This window comes from Entelurus aequoreus, linkage group LG15 (genome assembly GCF_033978785.1).
Source record: "Entelurus aequoreus isolate RoL-2023_Sb linkage group LG15, RoL_Eaeq_v1.1, whole genome shotgun sequence".
Classification (NCBI taxonomy): Eukaryota; Metazoa; Chordata; class Actinopteri; order Syngnathiformes; family Syngnathidae; genus Entelurus; species Entelurus aequoreus.
The window spans coordinates 4,751,670-4,775,633 of NC_084745.1; the positions used below are offsets into that span (position 1 = coordinate 4,751,670).

The window sequence follows — 23,964 nt, forward strand, 5'->3', positions numbered from 1 at the left end:
CAGCGTTCCCCAGCCCGGTCCAGATCGGTCTAGCTCGGTCTCCCCTCAAACCCCCGGAAGTCCCGTGATCTTCCCTCTGTCCCTCGCCCCCACTCCCTTTGTTTAGACTACTCCGAGTTATCTCTACTCTGACACATTCCAATCTAGAAGGCCAACACCTTACTATGAGACTCAAAAGAAGGAAGAATACTAGCTATTCTTTATATGACTATAGGAGTTTAGAAAGAAGTAACACTTAAATATGGATATGATTCTGATCTGCTTCCAACAATATATATACAGTATATATATATATATATATATATATATATATATATATATATATATAGCGTGACGTGGCTCTCTGCGGCTGGCTTTTTGTCGCGGACATGGAGCGACAGAAGTAAAGAGTTTTTAAACACGAGTACAGTCTACAATAACACCAGAAATAGATGCCAGATTTGTTGTTAGTCGTTTTTAATCAAGAAAGAGTGACTAAAAGTATCAGAGATATCTCTATAAAAAATGTATTAAAAAAAGTACATTGTACAATAAATAGGCAGCAACAATTGAAAAATTGAGCAAAACAATGTTATGTAAGAAAAGATTCATGTTAATACTGTAATAAATAACAACAGGTTTGTTTTAATTGTATGTATACATTTTTGTACCTTTTTAAAGAAAATGTATGCATCAAAGCAAATCGGGTGATGATGTCATATTGACCACGCCCCCAACACCACAGGTAACTTGGCAATCTCAGGGAAAGCATGTATGAATACTGTACAGAAATCCATACATACTGTATATAAATCCATACATACTGTATATAAAGCCATACATACTGTATATAAATAAAGGGAACTCACAGTGAAGTGAAGTTGGCATCCTCCCATGATATAATCCAGAAAAGTGTACTCTTTCTCCACCTGGTTGGCATTAACATAAACACAAACGCCATATAAATATTTGCATAGTAATCAGATCAACTTCAGCAAGCTCATAAATAAACATCTTGTATGAATAATCTCAAGAAAAAAAAGCTTTGTGTCTATCACTTACTTGACAGCGCTTGATGTAAATGAGGCCGGAGTTTTTATAGTCTTTCTTCAACTTCTTTGGGTTGACACACTCCAACTCAACCTGCAAGTGAGAGAGCGCACCACTTGTCTGAATCATGGAGCGAAACACACGGAATGAAGGAAGGGAAAGACTTCTTACAGGGCAGACGTGTGTTCCGGTTTGCATCTCAGCGAGGGTGCTTTTCAAGCTTCCAATCAGTTTGTGGGAGCCATTGGTGTGATGGTCGTAACAGTCCACCTGAGGACACACACACTCCTTGACCTACCAACTTACCAACAGTCCACCTGAGGACACACACACTCCTTGACCTACCAACTTACCAACAGTCCACCTGAGGACACACACACTCCTTGACCTACCAACTTACCAACAGTCCACCTGAGGACACACACACTCCTTGACCTACCAACTTACCAACAGTCCACCTGAGGACACACACACTCCTTGACCTACCAACTTACCAACAGTCCACCTGAGGACACACACACTCCTTGACCTACCAACTTTCCAACAGTCCACCTGAGGACACACACACTCCTTGACCTACCAACTTACCAACAGTCCACCTGAGGACACACACACTCCTTGACCTACCAACTTACCAACAGTCCACCTGAGGACACACACACTCCTTGACCTACCAACTTACCAACAGTCCACCTGAGGACACACACACTCTTGACCTACCAACTTACCAACAGTCCACCTGAGGACACACACACTCCTTGACCTACCAACTTACCAACAGTCCACCTGAGGACACACACACTCCTTGACCTACCAACTTACCAACAGTCCACCTGAGGACACACACACTCCTTGACCTACCAACTTTCCAACAGTCCACCTGAGGACACACACACTCCTTGACCTACCAACTTACCAACAGTCCACCTGAGGACACACACACTCCTTGACCTACCAACTTACCAACAGTCCACCTGAGGACACACACACTCCTTGACCTACCAACTTACCAACAGTCCACCTGAGGACACACACACTCTTGACCTACCAACTTACCAACAGTCCACCTGAGGACACACACACTCCTTGACCTACCAACTTACCAACAGTCCACCTGAGGACACACACACTCCTTGACCTACCAACTTACCAACAGTCCACCTGAGGACACACACACTCCTTGACCTACCAACTTACCAACAGTCCACCTGAGGACACACACACTCCTTGACCTACCAACTAACCAACAGTCCACCTGAGGACACACACACTCTTGACCTACCAACTTACCAACAGTCCACCTGAGGACACACACACTCCTTGACCTACCAACTTACCAACAGTCCACCTGAGGACACACACACTCCTTGACCTACCAACTTACCAACAGTCCACCTGAGGACACACACACTCTTGACCTACCAACTTACCAACAGTCCACCTGAGGACACACACACTCCTTGACCTACCAACTTACCAACAGTCCACCTGAGGACACACACACTCCTTGACCTACCAACTTACCAACAGTCCACCTGAGGACACACACACTCCTTGACCTACCAACTTACCAACAGTCCACCTGAGGACACACACACTCCTTGACCTACCAACTTACCAACAGTCCACCTGAGGACACACACACTCCTTGACCTACCAACTTACCAACAGTCCACCTGAGGACACACACACTCTTGACCTACCAACTTACCAACAGTCCACCTGAGGACACACACACTCCTTGACCTACCAACTTACCAACAGTCCACCTGAGGACACACACTCCTTGACCTACCAACTTACCAACAGTCCACCTGAGGACACACACACTCCTTGACCTACCAACTTACCAACAGTCCACCTGAGGACACACACACTCCTTGACCTACCAACTTACCAACAGTCCACCTGAGGACACACACACTCCTTGACCTACCAACTTACCAACAGTCCACCTGAGGACACACACACTCCTTGACCTACCAACTTTCCAACAGTCCACCTGAGGACACACACACTCCTTGACCTACCAACTTACCAACAGTCCACCTGAGGACACACACACTCCTTGACCTACCAACTTACCAACAGTCCACCTGAGGACACACACACTCCTTGACCTACCAACTTACCAACAGTCCACCTGAGGACACACACACTCTTGACCTACCAACTTACCAACAGTCCACCTGAGGACACACACACTCCTTGACCTACCAACTTACCAACAGTCCACCTGAGGACACACACACTCCTTGACCTACCAACTTACCAACAGTCCACCTGAGGACACACACACTCCTTGACCTACCAACTTACCAACAGTCCACCTGAGGACACACACACTCCTTGACCTACCAACTAACCAACAGTCCACCTGAGGACACACACACTCTTGACCTACCAACTTACCAACAGTCCACCTGAGGACACACACACTCCTTGACCTACCAACTTACCAACAGTCCACCTGAGGACACACACACTCCTTGACCTACCAACTTACCAACAGTCCACCTGAGGACACACACACTCTTGACCTACCAACTTACCAACAGTCCACCTGAGGACACACACACTCCTTGACCTACCAACTTACCAACAGTCCACCTGAGGACACACACACTCCTTGACCTACCAACTTACCAACAGTCCACCTGAGGACACACACACTCCTTGACCTACCAACTTACCAACAGTCCACCTGAGGACACACACACTCCTTGACCTACCAACTTACCAACAGTCCACCTGAGGACACACACACTCCTTGACCTACCAACTTACCAACAGTCCACCTGAGGACACACACACTCTTGACCTACCAACTTACCAACAGTCCACCTGAGGACACACACACTCCTTGACCTACCAACTTACCAACAGTCCACCTGAGGACACACACACTCCTTGACCTACCAACTTACCAACAGTCCACCTGAGGACACACACACTCCTTGACCTACCAACTTACCAACAGTCCACCTGAGGACACACACACTCCTTGACCTACCAACTTACCAACAGTCCACCTGAGGACACACACACTCCTTGACCTACCAACTTACCAACAGTCCACCTGAGGACACACACACTCCTTGACCTACCAACTTACCAACAGTCCACCTGAGGACACACACACTCCTTGACCTACCAACTTACCAACAGTCCACCTGAGGACACACACACTCCTTGACCTACCAACTTACCAACAGTCCACCTGAGGACACACACACTCCTTGACCTACCAACTTACCAACAGTCCACCTGAGGACACACACACTCCTTGACCTACCAACTTACCAACAGTCCACCTGAGGACACACACACTCCTTGACCTACCAACTTACCAACAGTCCACCTGAGGACACACACACTCCTTGACCTACCAACTTACCAACAGTCCACCTGAGGACACACACACTCCTTGACCTACCAACTTACCAACAGTCCACCTGAGGACACACACACTCCTTAACCTACCAACTTACCAACAGTCCACCTGAGGACACACACACTCCTTGACCTACCAACTTACCAACAGTCCACCTGAGGACACACACACTCCTTGACCTACCAACTTAACATGCATGGCTTGTCAAAAAGGCATCTTTGGCTATCAACAAAGCTAAAAAGTCTATATTCTTGATGGACAATCATGACGTGAAATTGAAGTAAAAGACAAACTCCACACCATAAAATAAAGTGCAACTCTTTAGTCTGATTGACTGAAGTCCACATAAAGCAGTTGTCCACGTACCACTAACCAAAACTAGCTTTGGTGACTTTGACCAGAGACAGAAGTAAAATGGGTGATTTCTCCAATTGTTTTGTGCATATTTCTATTTGTATTCTGGACTTGATGTTCTTATCATTTCCTTGCATGCCTGGACTATAATGACAAGCAAGTTCACATAAATGTTTCCTAACTCTTGCCGCGGCTCACCAGCCAAAAAGGAGACGGACTAAATGTAGGAGCCATGTTAATACTGCTTTTATGTCCAAGATTACAGGAAGTCACCGTTTACGCGCTTTAACGCTGTGTATGTGGGGCATCTAAAAACCGAGGTACCACTGGATATGCAGGAAAAGCATAAAATGGCAAAAAGGCAAACCTTCATATGATGAAGCCATGAATCGTGCATGCATTCACATCCAGCTGGGCTGCAAGCACCTTCGTGGGTTTAGTTTGGCAGCATGACAGAAAATGAAAGCACCAAAGGACTCATTAGTATGATGGTGAGTACTCTATGTTAAGTGGCAGGATTAGGGATGGGTACTCTTCACATTTCTACTGATAAGGTACCACTTCACGGTATCCATACCGGTACTCTACGGCAGTGTTTTTCAACCTTTTTCGAGCCAAGGCACATTTTTTTGCGTTGAAAAAATGCGGAGGCACACCACCAGCAGAAATCATAAAAAAACAAAACTCAGTTGACAGTAAAAAGTCGTAATTGTTGGATATGACTTTAAAGCATAACCAAGCATGCATCACTATAGCTCTTGTCTCACAGTAGGTGTACTGTCACCACCTGTCACATCACACCCTGACTTATTTGGACTTTTTTGCTGTTTTCCTGTGTGTAGTGTTTTACTTCTTGTCTTGCGCTCCTATTTTGGTGGCTTTTTCTCTTGTTTTGGTATTTTCCTGCAGCAGTTTCATGTCTTCCTTTGAGCGATATTTCCCGCATCTACTTTGTTTTAGCAATCAAGAATATTTCAGTTGTTTTTATCCTTCTTCGTGTGGACATTGTTGATTGTCATGTCATGTTCGGATGTACATTGTGGACGCCGTCTTTTAGGGATGATACTCGAAACCGGTAAGAAAAGAACCGAGTCCTCGGACTCGAATCCCTTTTTGAGAACCGGTACCCGTTATCGAGACCACTATAGTAAAGGAAAAGAGTTGATTCTTTATTCGAATCCCGTCCCGACCAGAAATGCTCCGTGGGACATCACAAGAAATGACGTCACGTAGCTCAGTCATTAGGCGCAGATAGCGAAAGCAGGAAAACAATGGACGGGAAAAAGCGCTCCAAGGTGTAATAAAGTTCAAAACAAAAGCTATCATCCATCGAATAACTTTACTGAGAGATTTTAGCAGGGTAAAACACATGACCAACACTTTTACCACCAACCGGAAACATAGTAACCAGGCTAGCAACGCACCTCCTTTACGGCAGCTGTCGCAACCTTCTTAAAACAACCGCAGCACATACATATATATATACAACATATCTCCCTTTTTTAACTTTTGTTTTTCTTTCCTTGTAAACGTTACAAAATCACACTGTAGATGTGTTGTCTGTCTAATTATAAATAATGCAGACGAGGCGTGTTGGCTGACTTCTTGACGTTTACTTTCACAGCGTGGCAACATGCAACACTTTTCGGGGCTACCGCGCATGCTCGTAACTCCCGTTGCATGCTGGGTAGTGTAGTTGTTATATTCTCTCGCTCATAACATTTTTCCCCCTATAAAGAAATAATGTTAACTCAATAAAGTGTATTTCTTTTTTTAGCTTTAACTTTTCATTTTTTAGCATTGTAACCACATTTGCAAAGAACTTTTCTCTTCATAGAATTTTCTTTCAATAAAGAAATAAAGTGCAAAAATGTCAAAGCATCATAACAAACAGTTATGTTCCAATAGCAGCAGAAGTGCACTTTTTGGAGAGCTGTATTATTTTCAGTTTTGTGCCCAAGGGACTGATTTTATTTAACACTATATTATTATTTATACACCTATAGTGATCACAGAGACAGGTTGTTTTTGTGTTACTGTATATATTTGTTTCTCTGAAAAATCCCACTTAATATACTTTGGGTAACAACAGTCAATATTTATTTATTTTATTTTATTTTTTTAGGTGGGTAACAGTCAATATTTATTTATTTATTAGATTTTATTTTTTTATTATATAATAAAAGTAAGCTTTTGTTAAACCAAATATTGTGTTTTTTTCCATATACAACAACCTATCTGGACTCCATAAGAGAATCGATAAGGAATCGGTTCGATAAGAGGATTCGATAATAGGCTCGAACTCGATAATTCCTTATCAAACATCATCCCTACCGTCTTTGCTCCACAGTAAGTCTTTGCTGTCGTCCAGCATTCTGTTTTTGTTTACTTTGTAGCCAGTTTCGTTCTGCATAGCCTTCCCTAAGTTTCACTGCCTTTTCTTAGGGGCACTCACCTTTTGTTTATTTTTGGTTTAAGCATTAGATAACTTTTTACCTGCACACTCCCTCCCGCTGTTTCCCACATCTACAAAGCAATTAGCTACCGGCTGATATGGAAGAGTATTACACGGTTACTCTGCCGAGCTCTAGACAACACCGACACACACATCATTTGCAGACTATAATTATTGGTTTGCAAAAATTATTTTTAACCCAAATAGGTGAAATGAGATAATCTCCCACGGCACACCAAACTGTATCTCACAGCACACTAGTGTGCCGCGGCACAGTGGTTGAAAAACACTGCTCTACGGTACCAATTCTCTGTATTTTGTGCATTAACAAGTCTGAGGTAAATCATTCTTTTAATGTAACATTTAAAATGAGCTGAGTATAATAACTGTTGTCCAGTTGTTATATATTGTTTTCTTTTGACATAATATAGTAGACTTTGCGCACAGTTACAATTCCAAGACGTATGATGGCAGTAGTGTATCGGCGTCGGTGCGCTACCTGGCTAGGAAGTAGCCTTTGCCATGAAGCTGAACGTGCCAGTCGACATGTAGTCTGAGTATTGTACCTAATACACACCTGCTGTTTGATTGTAATGTGCATCTTAGTTGTAGTTTTCATTCCTAAATTTTGAAATCGCCATGTGAAATTGCCCATGAGTAGCATGTATGTGGTAAAGCCATCGTAAATTAGTATCAAGCTTGCACATTTTGGAAAAGTGAAGCTCTACTTTACATTGGAGTGTTTTCTTGCTTTGTTGGCATTGAAATTGCGACACTACCGAGGGGCAGTTTGGCTGAGTGCTGCTCGCGTGACTGTTTCCTTGCCAAGTGTTTGAGCCATTGTTAAGTCTGCCACCAGACATGACATCATGAACAACAAAGGTATCAAAATATAGCAGCGTTGGCGTTTACGTGAATCAATAATAACGATAACATTTGGTAGAAGTAGTGAATCCAGTACCCATCCATAAGCATTATATCTCACACATACAGTAAGTATAAGCATTATATCTCACACTGTAGTGGGAAACACATGAATTGCAATTTCTGGGTGTTAGAAAATGTTATGTGGATTTTAAACATTCAAAGAACTTAAATATCACAAAAGATTTCACCTTTATAGTTTTCTCCACATTTCCCCCACAGAGAGCTCGCAAAGCGATGTGGAATGGTCTCCATGTCGGGTTGAGGTTGTTCTTTACCACCTCCATTAAACACATGACATGATTACATCTAATTATGATGACAATTCAGTACAGTAAGTAGTGGGCACCTCGGTCCTATGAGCCAGTTGCCATCCACTCTCTGTCTGCTTGTAGAACTCCAGGAAGGGGTCGGACCACCACAAAAACTGGACAGTCAATTGAGATGATGCAAAAGCCAGCGGTTCATATCATCTCCACCATGCAGTTTTTCAAACAAGTACAGTACCTTTTTGTCCAACCTGCGTGCAGACACTTCAAAATGTGCCACCCTGGTGTCTGTTATTTCCTCAGCACAGATCTAGAAAAAAACAATCAATGACTGAGCTGGTTTAGTTCATGTGGGATTCATGGAGGGCGAAGGACAAAGTCCTAACAGACATTTCTGTACACGTCTGTCTGCATTGCTATGTCTCTTGAAATGTTCTGATCTCCTGTTTGAATGTTACACTTGTATTGAGAAGAATAGTGATGCGTAGAAAGGTTGCTGTACTGCAGATAGCTGCTAAAGTTGGTCAGCAGATTTAGAAATAAATATTTACTTGAGTAAAAGTACAAAGTATGTTGTGAAAAAACTACTCAAGTACTGAGTAACTGATGAGTAACCTGTTGGTTTAGTGATGACGGCAACAAGTAATGCACAAAAACATAAAAAAAGCAATGAGCAAATTCAGAGCCAGGAATATCTCTTAAGCAACTAAAACAATAATATATATTAAATAATAATACATTAACATAAAAAAAATGAAGGCAAATTGAGCCACAATAACTTAACAGCATCATAGACTCAGTAGGCAGAGATTACGTGCATTAACAGATGGATAAAAATCAGTAGCGAGTAGCGAGCTGAATGTAGATAAATGGAGCGGAGTAAAAGTAGCGTTTCTTCTCTATAAATATACTCAAGTAAAAGTAAAAGTATGTTGCATTAAAACTACTCTTAGAAGTACAATTTATCCCAAAAGTTACTCAAGTAGATGTAACGGAGTAAATGTAGCGCGTTACTACCCACCTCTGGTCCTTTGAAATGTTTAGTCACAAGTGAATGTCTGATAACTTACTGTTATAGTACCAGGATAACTTACTGTTATAGTACCAGGATAATTTACTGTTATAGTACCAGGATAATTTACTGTTATAGTACCAGGATAACTTACTGTTATAGTACCAGGATAACTTACTGTTATAGTACCAGGATAATTTACTGTTATAGTACCAGGATAACTTACTGTTATAGTACCAGGATAACTTACTGTTATAGTACCAGGATAATTTACTGTTATAGTACCAGGATAACTTACTGTTATAGTACCAGGATAACTTACTGTTATAGTACCAGGATAATTTACTGTTATAGTACCACGATAACTTACTGTTATAGTACCACGATAATTTACTGTTATAGTACCAGGATAACTTATTGTTATAGTACCAGGATAACTTACTGTTATAGTACCAGGATAACTTACTGTTATAGTACCAGGATAACTTACTGTTATAGTACCACGACCTGCAAGCCGACCATCCTTCAACAGTAGAGGCCGAGTCATCTGCTTGTTAGAGACAATCTGAGCAAGGAAAGGAGAAGAAGTGCATTAAGAGTTGCCAGTAAGAGACATAATGCCACTTAGATATAAAATAAGTTGGTGTATATCCACTGAAAATGAACCAACACAGCCATTATTGGACAAAGGTTTGAAATGGGAACAACAGATTGAACTCTGATGCTCGGTCTAGTTTGGATCATCCTAGACTTTTAGCAAAAAGCAAACCACGTTGATCTTTGACATCACCTTTGGACTACTGCAACTCACTCAGTGTTAAACCAGGCCTCACACGCTCCATTGCAGCTAGTCCAAAATGTTCCTTTCAACTGGTACACATTAACATATTACCCCCATTTTAGCTCCCAGTCCATTCTAGAATTCAATTTACAATGGTATTGTTTTTAAATCTCTTAACCAATCAGCACCACCATGTATTTCAAAATCTATACCCCCACAACTTCTTCTTCTTGTCTCAAAATCTCCATTCAAATAAAGAAGGGAGTGATGGTGCTCTGACACATTGGAACACTCTCCTTCTTCAATGACTTTTAAATCATGTTTTTACTCCCTGGCTTTTAAACTATCATGAGAGTTGTGTGATCTTAGTCTATTTCATACACTGGACTGTCCTTAGTTTTATTCTGCGTTTGAACTACAGTGCAGCACTTTCATTGCTTTTGAAATTGTGCTAGTGGATTATTAGCCGACAACACAAGTGAAGATAGAGTACAGTATTTGTGTCTTGCCCACAATCAAGTATGGGAGCAGCCAGGGTCTGGGGCTGCACGAGTGCTGCTCACTGGGAGAGCTGTGGTTTACCAGGCCGTATGACAGACATATAAATGTATATATTTCATGTTTTACACGCCTAAAATAACCAATCGTTTAATTATACTGAGTTTTTCTGCCTTTTGACTAACTTTGATTGATTGATTGAGACTTTTATTAGTAGGTTGCACAGTGAAGTACATATTCCGTACAATTGACCACTAAATGGTAACACCCCAATAAGTTTTTCAACTTGTTTAAGTCGGGGTCCACTTAAATTGATTCATGATACAGATATATACTATCAGATATACCAGGGGTCACCAACGCGGTGCCCGCGGGCACCAGGTAGCCCGTAAGGACCAGATGAGTAGCCCGCCGGCCTGTTCTAAAAATAGCTCAAATAGCAGCACTTACCAGTGAGCTGCATCTATTTTTTAAATTGTATTTATTTACTAGCAAGCTGGTCTCGCTTTGCCCGACATTTTTAATTCTAAGAGAGACAAAACTCAAATAAAATGTAAAAATCCAAGAAAATATTTTAAAAACTTTGTCTTCACTTGTTTAAATAAATTAATTTTTTTTTTTACTTTGCTTCTTATAACTTTCAGAAAGACAATTTTAGAGAAAAAATACAACCTTAAAAATTATTTTAGGATTTTTAAACACATATACCTTTTTACCTTTTAAATTCCTTCCTCTTCTTTCCTGACAATTTAAATCAATGTTCAAGTAAATTTTTATTGTAAAGAATAATAAATACATTTTTTAATTTAATTCTTCATGTTAGCTTCTGTTTTGTCGACGAAGAATATATGTGAAATATTTCTTCAAACTTATTATGATAAAATTCAAAAAAATTATTCTGGCAAATCTAGAAAATCTGTAGAATCAAATTTAAATCTTATTTCAAAGTCTTTTGAATTTATTTTAAAATTTTTGTTCTGGAAAATCTAGAAGAAATAATAATGATTTGTCTTTGTTAGAAATATAGCTTGGTCCAATTTGTTATATATTCTAACAAAGTGTAGATTGGATTTTAACCTATTTAAAACATGTAATCAAAATTCTAAAATTAATCTTAATCAGGAAAAATTACTAATGATGTTCCATAAATTCTTTTTTTAAGTTTTTCTCTTCTTTTTTTCGGTTGAATTTTGAATTTTAAAGAGTCGAAATTGAAGATAAACTATGTTTCAAAATGTAATTGTCATTTTTTTCGTGTTTTCTCCTCTTTTAAACCGTTCAATTAAGTGTAAATATCATTAATTATTAATAATAACATAGAGTTAAAGGTAAATTGAGCAAATTGGCTATTTCTGGCAATTTATTTAAGTGAGTATCAAACTGGTAGCCCTTCGCATTAATCACTACCCAAGAAGTAGCTCTTGCTTTCAAAAAGGTTGGTGACCCCTGATCTATACTATCATCATAATACAGTCATCACACAAGATAATCACATTGAATTATTTACATTATTTATAATCAGGGGTGTGGATGGGGGGGGGGTAGGGTAGGATATGGACAGCAAGTAGTGGACATAGAGAGAGAGAGAGAGAGAGAGAGAGAGAGAGAGAGAGAGAGAGAGAGATCAGAAGGCATAAGAAAAAGAAAAAGTATCTGCATTTGATTGTTTACATTTGATTATTAGCAATCCGGGGAGGGTGTTAGTTTAGTTTAGGGTTGTAACTGCCTGGAGGTGAACTTTTATTGCGGTTTTGAAGGCGGATAGAGATGCCCTTTCTTTTATACCTGTTGGGAGCGCATTCCACATTGATGTGGCATAGAAAGAGAATGAGTTAAGACCCTTGTTAGTTCGGAATCTGGGTTTAACGTGGTTCTACCACCTTGTCTTTTATGTCAAGGCTGACCTTCCCTCTTCGAAATAGCGTCTCTTTTTTGACCTTTTTGAAGCGTTAATCTTTAACCTTTTTCTGATGCCTTTGGCCCTCCAAATTTAGACTTTGGCATTTTTTGTAATCCTGGTTACGGCCCTGGTTGCCAGCGACTTAGATATAAATAACTGACAAGTACACAAAATATATGCTAGATTGGACAAAGAAAACCTCATATAGAGGATTGTAAAATTCTACATATCAACTCGAAACAACGTAATGAAACCCGTAAAATACTTTGGCAGTGGTTTTATACTTCGAGATCGCCGATTCGCTCATTTTGCTGTCGATCAGAAAGAGATCATCCAATCATCATGCGGAGCCCGGCCAGCCGAGGCCAGGTCCACCTTCAATACACTTGCAGAGACGCCGAGCGTCCGATGGGCGGGACAAAGTCCAGCATTTATCCAATAACGATCACGTTTTCCACTCTATGCTCCCCCATTGAAGTCAATGGATGCTCAGCTTCAACGTGTTTAATGCACTGTGACACGAGCACAATGAATGTGGAAGTAGCTGATTCTCGACAAAAGTTGAAAACATTCTCGCGCATATTTAAAGTTCATATTTGACCACCTATTTATGATTTTGGCCATTTTCCCTTGCAGTCTTGGAGCTATCACCACTGTTGTGTGTTCTTTTCAGAGGACAATAAATCTGCACTCATTATATCCATGTTTCAATGCATAGTTGTGTCCCTGGAGAAGATAAAGATGAAATGTGAGGCGTGTACTCACTTGTGTGAAATACTGGACAAAAGATGACGCTCACCTGGCCTAAAGTGCATTGAAGCTCTCCAAGAAAATCATCATCAGCCAAGTCGTAGGTGTTGTTGTCAATGTCATACAAGCAAAACTTCAGCCTTTGCACCGTCTCAAAATAATAGTCAATGGAGAACTTCTTGGTGAATTTTGGATTCAAGCAGTTCAGGATCATCTCTGTGCGCCCTAACTGCCAAACATAAACAAACACAAATCAGAGAAGCACAAGTGTAGGACTAAAGAGGTGGAGAAAGTTCAGACCTCATGCCACTGTGAGCCAGAGGCGTTGATGTACAAGGCGCACAGAGGGTCGGACTTGGAGAAGACATCCATGTCCATGAGGTTGTCACAGGAGATGGTCAGCTCCACCTTGGAGGGCCAATAGGGGGCCGCAGCCTGTGTGGCCCCACTGTACGCCATGGCAGCTGCAGCCTGTGTGGCCCCACTGTACGCCATGGCAGCTGCAGCCTGTGTGGCCCCACTGTACGCCATGGCAGCCGCTTGCTGATCCTGGGAATGCAACGTCAACTAAGTCAGAAAAAAAGAGTGGAATTTGGCACAGACAAGGAGTAGCCTACCCTCAATGATGCTTCATTTTAAATCATTCCTGTTTGTTATTGTGTCACATGGTGAGGCTGGTCCTTGTGTAGCATTCTCTACATTTACATCATTCACAGTACATTTTAAAAACACTTCATTTATCATACACTGATTGAGTTAACATCTGGGATTTTATCATTTATGCTAGCTAATGGTATCTAATAACCCACTAACATCTGGGATATTATCAATTATGCTAGCTAATGGTATCTAATAACCCACTAACATCTGGGATATTATCAATTATGCTAGCTAATGGTATCTAATAACCCACTAACATCTGGGATATTATCAATTATGCTAGCTAATGGTATCTAATAACCCACTAACATCTGGGATATTATCATTTATGGTAGCTAATGGTATCTAATAACCCACTAACATCTGGAATAGTATCATTTATGGTAGCTAATGGTATCTAATAACCCACTAACATCTGGGATATTATCATTTATGCTACCTAATGGTATCTAAAACCCACTAACATCTGGGATATTATCATTTATGCTAGCTAATGGTATCTAAAACCCACTAACATCTGGGATATTATCAATTATGCTAGCTAATGGTATCAAATAACCCACTAACATCTGGGATATTATCATTTATGCTAGCTAATGGTATCTAAAACCCACTAACATCTGGGATATTATCAATTATGGTAGATAATGGTATCTAATAACCCACTAACATCTGGGATATTATCATTTATGCTAGCTAATGGTATCTAATAACCCACTAACATCTGGGATATTATCATTTATGGTAGCTAATGGTATCAAATAACCCACTAACATCTGGGATATTATCATTTATGCTAGCTAATGGTATCAAATAACCCACTAATATCTGGGATATTATCATGTATGCTAGCTAATGGTATCTAATAACCCACTAACATCTGGAATAGTATCATTTATGGTAGCTAATGGTATCAAATAACCCACTAATATCTGGGATATTATCAATTATGGTAGCTAATGGTATCTAAAACCCACTAACATCTGGGATATTATCATTTATGCTAGCTAATGGTATCTAAAACCCACTAACATCTGGGATATTATCAATTATGCTAGCTAATGGTATCTAATAACCCACTAACATCTGGGATATTATCAATTATGCTAGCTAATGGTATCAAATAACCCACTAACATCTGGGATATTATCATTTATGCTAGCTAATGGTATCTAAAACCCACTAACATCTGGGATATTATCAATTATGGTAGATAATGGTATCTAATAACCCACTAACATCTGGGATATTATCATTTATGCTAACTAATGGTATCTAATAACCCACTAACATCTGGGATATTATCATTTATGGTAGCTAATGGTATCAAATAACCCACTAACATCTGGGATATTATCATTTATGCTAGCTAATGGTATCTAATAACCCACTAACATCTGGAATAGTATCATTTATGGTAGCTAATGGTATCAAATAACCCACTAATATCTGGGATATTATCAATTATGGTAGCTAATGGTATCTAATAACCCACAAACATCTGGGATATTATCATTTATGGTAGCTAATAGTAACTAATGACCCACTAACATCTGGGATATTATTATTTATGGTAGTTAAATACATTTCAAGGTTAACTTAAAAGGGTTAAATTATGATATTTTCCGCAATATTTAAAGGTGGCATATGTAGGAATGTGGCCAGAAATGGTACTGCAATCAGGGTCAAGATGATGTAGTCCCCTCCCACTCTCCATGACTGAGGTTGCCAGATACGCAATCCTACTCCAAGGAACTTCAAATGACGAGTCCTACGCTGTTTCTCTTGTTTATGCTTATTGCAAGATGGTTTACTAAGTAATTATGCCACATTCTACTGATGTCCATTAGCCAAATGTATTTGTAAAGTTACGCAGCAATATTTTACTAGGGACAGATGGTTGGCATTACCCTGCTGATATGTAGAGTTTGACGGACCACCATCCAAATATAAGCTAAGAGACAACCCACGTTACTAAATATATTTTGCCCTGTCAGTTGGGGCTAGCATGCTAAGCATTACACTAGGAGCTGAGCACCATCACACTAAGCATTGGTTGCAGGAACATACTATCTTTGGTAGACAAGATCATAGACTGTATTGGACAATATAGTTTACATACCTTAAGAAAAGGTAAATGCCTGACTGAGGAGGAAATTAGCAAGTTTGGCGTTTGATGAAAAAATGGTCTCCGTCTCTCAAAGGCATCCACGATACAAATCCTGGTTTTGTTCCTGGCTTTGTCATGAATAAGTTGAGAATGGTTACAAGGCCTTTTAGATTGACTAAGGTCTGACATGTTTAGTAACTCTACCAGTGGCAGTAGCTAGACCAGGGGTCCCCACACTTTCCTCGCCCACTAATTGACTGATAGAGTGTGTAATTGACTGATAGAGCGTGCACTTGCCACGCGAGTACGATGATGTCACGTTATCGATGGAAAAATGCATTTTTAGACAATATGATTTGCTTGAGCGGCTAGGAGACACCGAGAGTAACAAGCGGTAGAAAATGGATTAGAAAGGACAGATAAAAAAAAACTTTTAAATTGAATATATATATATATATATATACCGTATATATATATTTTTTTTTCCCCCCGGATTTTGGACGCTAGCGGGCCGTAGTTTGAGGACCGCTGAGCTAGACGAAGATGGCGGTGTGTAACTGGCAACATGGATGTGACACACTCACAGACTTTCTAATTGGTAGAGGGCGGAACATCAAAATAAAAACAATAATATTTCGGGGCTGTAAATGTAATTTTGAAATGATCATATCCCGGCTTATCTACTGTTATCAGTCATAGAGGTATTGGAAAAGACGATGATTTATTAATGCCTTTTGACACATCAGGGCCATTCAATGATGACTTGACATGAAATGATTACATATGGCTCCTTTAAAGAGGACCAGGGACCTATTATCAAAACTAACTTTTCTTACCTATTGGTCCCTGTTTTAATGTATTTAGGATTTGCATAAATCCCGACAATTTGAAATGGAACCATGAAGGTTTGGCTGAGATATTAATAAAACATTCTTGTCTCCATTTATACTAGCTCCAAACCAGGGGCCGTACTTATCAAGCTTCTTAGAATGACTCCTAAGAAGTCTGCTAAGAGTTGACTTAAGAGTAAATAAATTATTCGCTGAAAGCTGCACTTAAAAGTTAGTTATCAAGCGTCTTACTCACACTTTCAGCGAAGTGTAGGACTGAATCTTAAGTGTCACACTCAGAGCTGAATTACGACATTACTATGTGCCGTAAACGCAATTTTAGGTGACGTCATTTCTGTGTCCATAGAAATGACCAATCACGGAAGGGAATCCGTTGTCTAAGAATAAAGAGATATCTTGGAAATATTTAAGTGGACAATGGGAGTGTATATTTTGACAATAAACTACAAAATAATACAAAAAAAACTAGTCCCCGCCGGCACTCACGCTACCGCTCCCTCTCTTCTCTCGCCCACACACTCACTGACGTCACTCACCTCACGGCCACACACATACGCTACTGTCATAACATTTTCTTTCCAATTCATTAATTAGGCAACTAATTTGAAACTGGTGTGGGTGGCTCTATATATACTAGCCCACTGCAGCCACATGCAGAAATCAACAAGGAATCGAAAAGTATTAAATCTGTGACAAAAATAATATCCGCTCTGTCTAAACGATACCGTTTGATCAGCTGCTCGTCATAAAAAAAAAAACAACATTGTTCCGTTCCCTGAACGTTCGCACACGTCTCTCTCGCCTCAGTGCCATCCCCTGCTGGCAACTCCTAACCACTTAAGACACCTCTGAAGGTCTCTTAAATATCGTGGACAGTAGGAGTGATTCTTAGACTTAAGAACGTTGATAAAAAGCTTTTATTCTTAAGTTTGAGAGTAGGACTACATTTCGCAAATTCTCAGGACTTAAGTGTAAAATGGCACTCTAAGAAGCTTGATAAGTACGGCCCCAGATCTTTGGAATTTGCCCTCTTTGTGACATTTTTCCCAAGTGTGACATCTGTGGATATCTCCATTTATGGTAGAGATTTACCCCGAGAGCTTTGCGCGAGTCCGCCCTTGTCGTCCAACGCTGTAGTCAACAGCTCCTTCCTTTTTCTCCGTCCTCTTGTTGTGGGGCAGACTAGATGTTTGATGGATGCACTGATAGAACAATGAATGAAAATCAAGTCTGTCACTTTTCCAGCGTGGATAATCGCCATATGCATGCGTTGTTATGGACCACAAGAGCGCTCACTCTCGTGCATTGGTTGCAGCAGCTGAGGTCTTTATACTACATGCACATAAACACTAATAATGACAACCCTTGTAAAAGTCCCCACGGCTATTAAACACATCATAACTTCATGTAAATGTTCAACATGTGTGGAACAAACACATCATAACATAATTTCATGTAAATGTTCAACATGTGTGGAACAAACACATCATAACTTCATGTAAATGTAATGTAAATGAACAAACACATCATAGGATGATATATTATCGCTGCAGTCATGTAAATAAACGATCTTTGTAGCAACATAAAGCCTTATTTGGGCATTACCTGTGATAGTTCCGTAAAGATGCACTTGAGTGGTGATGCTATGGCTAGCTAGCAGGCTGGGAGTGACCACGTGGTTCCCGCAGCGGGGCGGGCGGGCTGGGCGTGTCACGTTACACAAACAATGCTCGATGAGATTATGTCATTAAGCAGGACTTTGTTTATTTCTTCTTTTTGTCATATTCTCCAAGTGTGTAAATTTACGACAAGGCTTGTTTTTCAATGTAAATCTTTATTTGTTAAACGTCGGTTTCATTAACACTTCCGGTTCTTCGTAGCCACATCCTGTAGGCGCATTCCCGCCTTCAAAATAAAACTACCCTCGGATATAGCTGGTTTGCATATATGACGTCATATCCGTTTTTCTTCTGGGGCGCCTTCATTGACAATATGGTCAAGCAGCTGGAGCGTAGCATTAAAACAAGTGAGTGTCGAGTTTGATCAGAAAATATTGTTATATTGCTGTTCTGTTCTTGGATGTTCCAGTCGTTCAAATAGAGAGATATGAAATAGCTTTTTAATGCTAACTACATTGCTAGCATACGCATACACCTAGTGCAGGGGTCGGCAACCTTTACCACTCAAAGAGCCATTTTGGCAAGTTTCACAAATTAAAGAGAATAATGGGAGCCACAAAAAAAAAAAAAATAATTTAAAATGAAAAACACAGCATATAAAGCTTTAATTGCTTTGTGCTATGTTAACCAGGGGTCTCAGACACACGCACCGGCACGCACTTAAATATAGAAATTTGATGTCAGTGCGCCCGCGAGATTTGAATGAATGGCGCTTGATAGCGTCATACTTGTCAATCCTCTCTTTATTTCCGGGAGACTCCCGAATATCAGGGAGTGATGGCACTGCTTTTGGTGCCCTCTACAGCCTGCCCATCAGCGTACCTGCTCAGCCACATGTAGAGTGCAGCTTCAACTTGCTTACAAAACTGACAGCAAGGCGTACTAGCTCAGCAGCCACACAGCTTACACTGACGGTAGCCGTACCGTATAAAACAACTTTAACATTGTTACGTTACAAATATGCGCCACACTTTGAACCCACACCAAAAAAGAATGACAAACACATTTCTGGAGAACATCTGCACTGTAACACAACATAAACACAACACAATAAATACCCAGAATCCCATGCAGCACTAACTCTTCCGCTCAACCGACGCACGGGGGGTTGATGTGTGGGGGGGTTTGGTGGTAGAGGGGGTGTATAATCTAGACCGGAAGAGTTAGGGCTGCATGGGATTCTGGGTATTGGTTGTGTTGTGTTTATGTTGTGTTACGGTGGGATGTTCTCCAGAAATGTGTTTGTCATTCTTTTTTGGTGTGGGTTCACAGTGTGGTGCATACCGTCAGTGTAAGCTGTGTGGCTGATGAGTAAGTATGCTTTGCTGTCTCCTACGTGTACAAGTACAGCTACGTACAACAAGAGAGTCAATGACTTCACCATAAAAGTAGGTGACATTGTCATCACCAGGAAAGATGAGGTCACCTACCTAGGTTCCATTCTAGAGGCTAACCTTACATGTGATAAAATGGCAACCAAGGTAGTCAAAAAGGTTAACCAACGAACAAGATTTCTCTACAGAATTTCCTCTCTGGTCAACAAAAGCACCTTGAGGATTCTGGCGAGAACTCTCGTTCAACCCTTTTTCGATTACGCATGCACCTCCTGGTATCCTAGCACCTCCAAAACCCTCAAATCTAAACTCCAAACATCTCAGAACAAGCTAGTCAGGTTACTTCTAGACCTCCACCCCAGATCCCACCTCACTCCTACCCACTTCTCTAAAGTGGGCTGGCTCAAGGTGGAGGACAGAGTTAAACAACTTGCACTGAGCCTAGTCTATAAAATCCGCTACACCTCCCTGATACCGAAGTACATGTCAAACTACTTCCTTAACGTAAATGACCGCCATAACCACAACACCAGGGGGTGCTCCACTAACCACGTTAAACCCAGATTCCGAACTAACAAAGGTCTTAACTCATTCTCTTTCTATGCCACATCAATGTGGAATGCGCTCCCAACAGGTATAAAAGAAAGGGCATCTCTATCCTCCTTCAAAACCGCAATAAAAGTTCACCTCCAGGCAGCTACAACCCTAAACTAACACCCTCCCCGGATTGCTAATAATCAAATGTAAACAATCAAATGCAGATACTTTTTCTTTTTCTTATGCCTTCTGATCTCTCTCTCTCTCTCTCTCTCTCTCTATGTCCACTACTTGATGTCCATATCCCCCCCCCCTCCCTCCACACCCCTGATTGTAAATAATGTAAATAATTCAATGTGATTATCTTGTGTGATGACTGTATTATGATGATAGTATATATGATAGTATATATCTGTATCATGAATCAATTTAAGTGGACCCCGACTTAAACAAGTTGAAAAACTTATTCGGGTGTTACCATTTAGTGGTCAATTGTACGGAATATGTACTTCACTGTGCAACCTACTAATAAAAGTCTCAATCAATCAAGCCGGGCTGGCACGCTGTTTGTAAATGCTATAGAGGACAATTACTGCAGTTCAATTAGGGCACGCCCTTAATTTAGTAATTAGAGTGAAAATAGGATTATATTTTCCCTGGGAGTTATCTAGGGGAGGCACCGAGATCCATAAGTATGTAGCTGAGCCGCATCAGAGTGGTCAAAGAGAATAAGGGGCACTTGGTCAAAGAGCCGCCGCGGGTTGCCGACCCCTGACCTAATGGGAAGGTCAATATAGTCATTTCATCATATTTCTGCATGCTAACTATCATGTAATTCATATATCACTAGGTCAGGGGTCGGCAACCCGCGGCTCCGGAGCCGCAAGCGGCTCTTTGACCACCCTGATGCGGCTCAGCTGCATACTTGCCGACCCCCCCATTATCCCAGGAGATTTATGGATCTCGGTGCCTCTCCTAGATAACTCCCAGGGAAAATATAATCCTATTTTCACTCTAATTACTAAATTAAGGGCGTGCCCTAATTGAACTGCAGTAATTGTCCTCTATAGCATTTACAAACAGCATGCCAGCCCGGCCACATGTTGTATGTAGATTGTACTTGCACACGTAGGAGACAGCAAAGCATACTTAGTCAACAGCCACACAGCTTACACTGACGGTAGCCGTATAAAACAACTTTAACACTGCTACGTTACAAATATGCGCCACACTGTGAACCCACACCAAAAAAGAATGACAAACACATTTCTGGAGAACATCCCACCGTAACACAACATAAACACAACACAACCAATACCCAGAATCCCATGCAGCCCTAACTCTTCCGGTCTAGATTATACACCCCCCCCTACCACCAAACCCCCCCCAAACATCAACCCCCAGCCCCCCTCCGTGCGTCGGTTGAGCGGAAGAGTTAGTGCTACATGGGATTCTGGGTATTGGTTGTGTTGTGTTTATGTTGTGTTACAGTGCAGATGTTCTCCAGAAATGTGTTTGTCATTCTTTTTTGGTGTGGGTTCAAAGTGTGGTGCATATTTGTAACGTAACAGTGTTAAAGTTGTTTTATACGGTACGGCTACCGTCAGTGTAAGCTGTGTGGCTGCTGACCTAGTACGCCTTGCTGTCACTAACGTGAGCAAGTTGAAGCTGCATTCTACATGTGGTCGAGCAGGTACACTATTAGGGCAGACTGCAGAGGGCGCCAAAGCAGTGCCATCTCGCTCTGATGGTCTGGAGCAGACCTGGGAATTCTGCGGCGGCCCGCGTGAGGCCAATTATAAATTACAAAATAAATTTTAAAAAGTATCTATTTTGAGTGTGCAATACAACTGTGCTGCTTTTGTTTTGAAAAGCGTTATTTGTATTACTTCCGTGTGGACGTATGCTCGTGCGCGCAGCGGCAATCACAAATACAAAATTCACGAGCGGCAATCACAAAATAAATTTAAAAGAACATCTTTGTCGTGCGTGCAATACAACTGTGCTGCTTTTATTTTGAAAAGTGTTATATGTGTGTATGTCCTGTGAGGGAAGGCGCACAGCGACAAGTGATGCCCGGTTATCCCCGAGACGCTAAAAAGAGAAAAGTTGATGACGAATGGCGTGTTTTCAACAAGACATGGACTGCCAAGTAAAGGTAAAGCCGTGTGCTCAATTTGTGGTACACACGTTGTTGTGTTTAAAGAATATAGTGTAACGACCTGCTGAAGTAGATGTTGTCTTCTTGAGTTGTGTAAATGAGAAGTGAGGAGACGTGCGTGTGGAAGGAACGAGATATGTTGAGCTGTGTTAGTATAGCTTGCTCAATAAAAGTTTAAAAAGAGCATCAGACTTGGTGTGCACTTCTTCTGGACGCTACAATTGGTGGCAGAAGTAAAACTGCGCATACTGCGCTGCTTGTGTGCTACGTCATCGGGAGGTACGTGCCACTTGAGGAGCTTGCCGCAAAAAGGAGAGAGAGAGGCAGCGTTTACAGGTGCAGCCACGCTGCTTGCCACGGGGGAATTCCGCCCTCAATGAAGACTCCCAGGTTTGATGGCAAGGCGAACTGGGAGGCATTTCATCCCACTTCTGACACCAATTGTAGCGTCCAGAAGAAGTGCACACCAAGTCTGATGCTCTTTTTAAACTTTTATTGAGCAAGCTATACTAACACAGCTCAACTTATCTCGTTCTTTCCAAAAGGAAAACCAATCCTCACTCCTCATTTCCGCAACAGCAATGCTTCTTCCTTCTTCGCCAATCACCTTACAGGCGTGCTACGTTCACAACAAAGAGGATGCAGGATGAAGTGACAGAAATTGACATTTTTGTATTGTATTACACATCAGGAAGTGTTATGTAAGAAAGTGTTAAAAATAAAACCATCAAAAGCCATCTGCTTTTGTATAAAGATAAGTTAGGTTAAATGAAAATATTATCTATCTTACGGTATATCAAAAATAATTTGTGCAAAATTTAATTGAAATATTGTCGGTGTGGCCCTCCAGCAGTGCTCGGGTTGCTCATGCGGCCCCCGGTAAAAATTAATTGCCCACCCCTGGACTCTGGAGTCTCCCGGAAATAGTGAGACTTGGCAAGTATGACGCTATCAAGCGCCATTCATTCCAAACTCGCGGGCCGCACTGACATCAAATTTCCATGTTATAGTGCGTGCCGCTGCGTGTGTCTGAGACCCCTGGTTAACATAGCAAAAAGCAATTTAAGCTTTGTATGCGGTGTTTTTCATTTTAAAATTAAATTTTTTTTTTGTGGCTCCCATTATTTTCTTTAATTTGTGAAACTTGCCGAAATGGCTCTTTGAGTGGTAAAGGTTGCCGACCCCTGCACTAGGTATTTATGTCAATGGGTAGATCTAAAGTCACACATATAAAGGGACACACAATGACTTGAGTGTGAGGTATTT

General features: G+C 41.0%; 1 protein-coding gene across 3 annotated transcripts in view; it reads right to left on the reverse strand.

Moving 5' to 3' along the window:
- The window catches only part of LOC133629707 (copine-3-like), a 33,726-nt gene extending 14,927 nt beyond the window's left edge, over positions 1–18,799 (reverse strand). Inside the window, exons 1-11 of one of the 3 annotated variants that reach the window (XM_062020624.1) lie at positions 18,593–18,799; positions 18,080–18,189; positions 13,667–13,915; positions 13,416–13,595; positions 9,928–10,002; positions 8,664–8,735; positions 8,506–8,583; positions 8,348–8,437; positions 1,201–1,299; positions 1,042–1,122; positions 849–908 (exon numbers count right to left, since the gene is read on the reverse strand). In XM_062020624.1, coding sequence (XP_061876608.1) covers positions 849–908; positions 1,042–1,122; positions 1,201–1,299; positions 8,348–8,437; positions 8,506–8,583; positions 8,664–8,735; positions 9,928–10,002; positions 13,416–13,595; positions 13,667–13,897 — 966 coding nt within the window. In that variant the 5' untranslated portion in view covers positions 13,898–13,915; positions 18,080–18,189; positions 18,593–18,799. Of the gene's footprint in view, positions 1–848; positions 909–1,041; positions 1,123–1,200; positions 1,300–8,347; positions 8,438–8,505; positions 8,584–8,663; positions 8,736–9,927; positions 10,003–13,415; positions 13,596–13,666; positions 13,934–18,079; positions 18,190–18,592 lie in introns of all 3 variants that reach the window. The other 2 variants (XM_062020621.1, XM_062020623.1) reach the window with 2 other exon arrangements.
- Between the last annotated feature and the right edge of the window lie 5,165 nt (positions 18,800–23,964).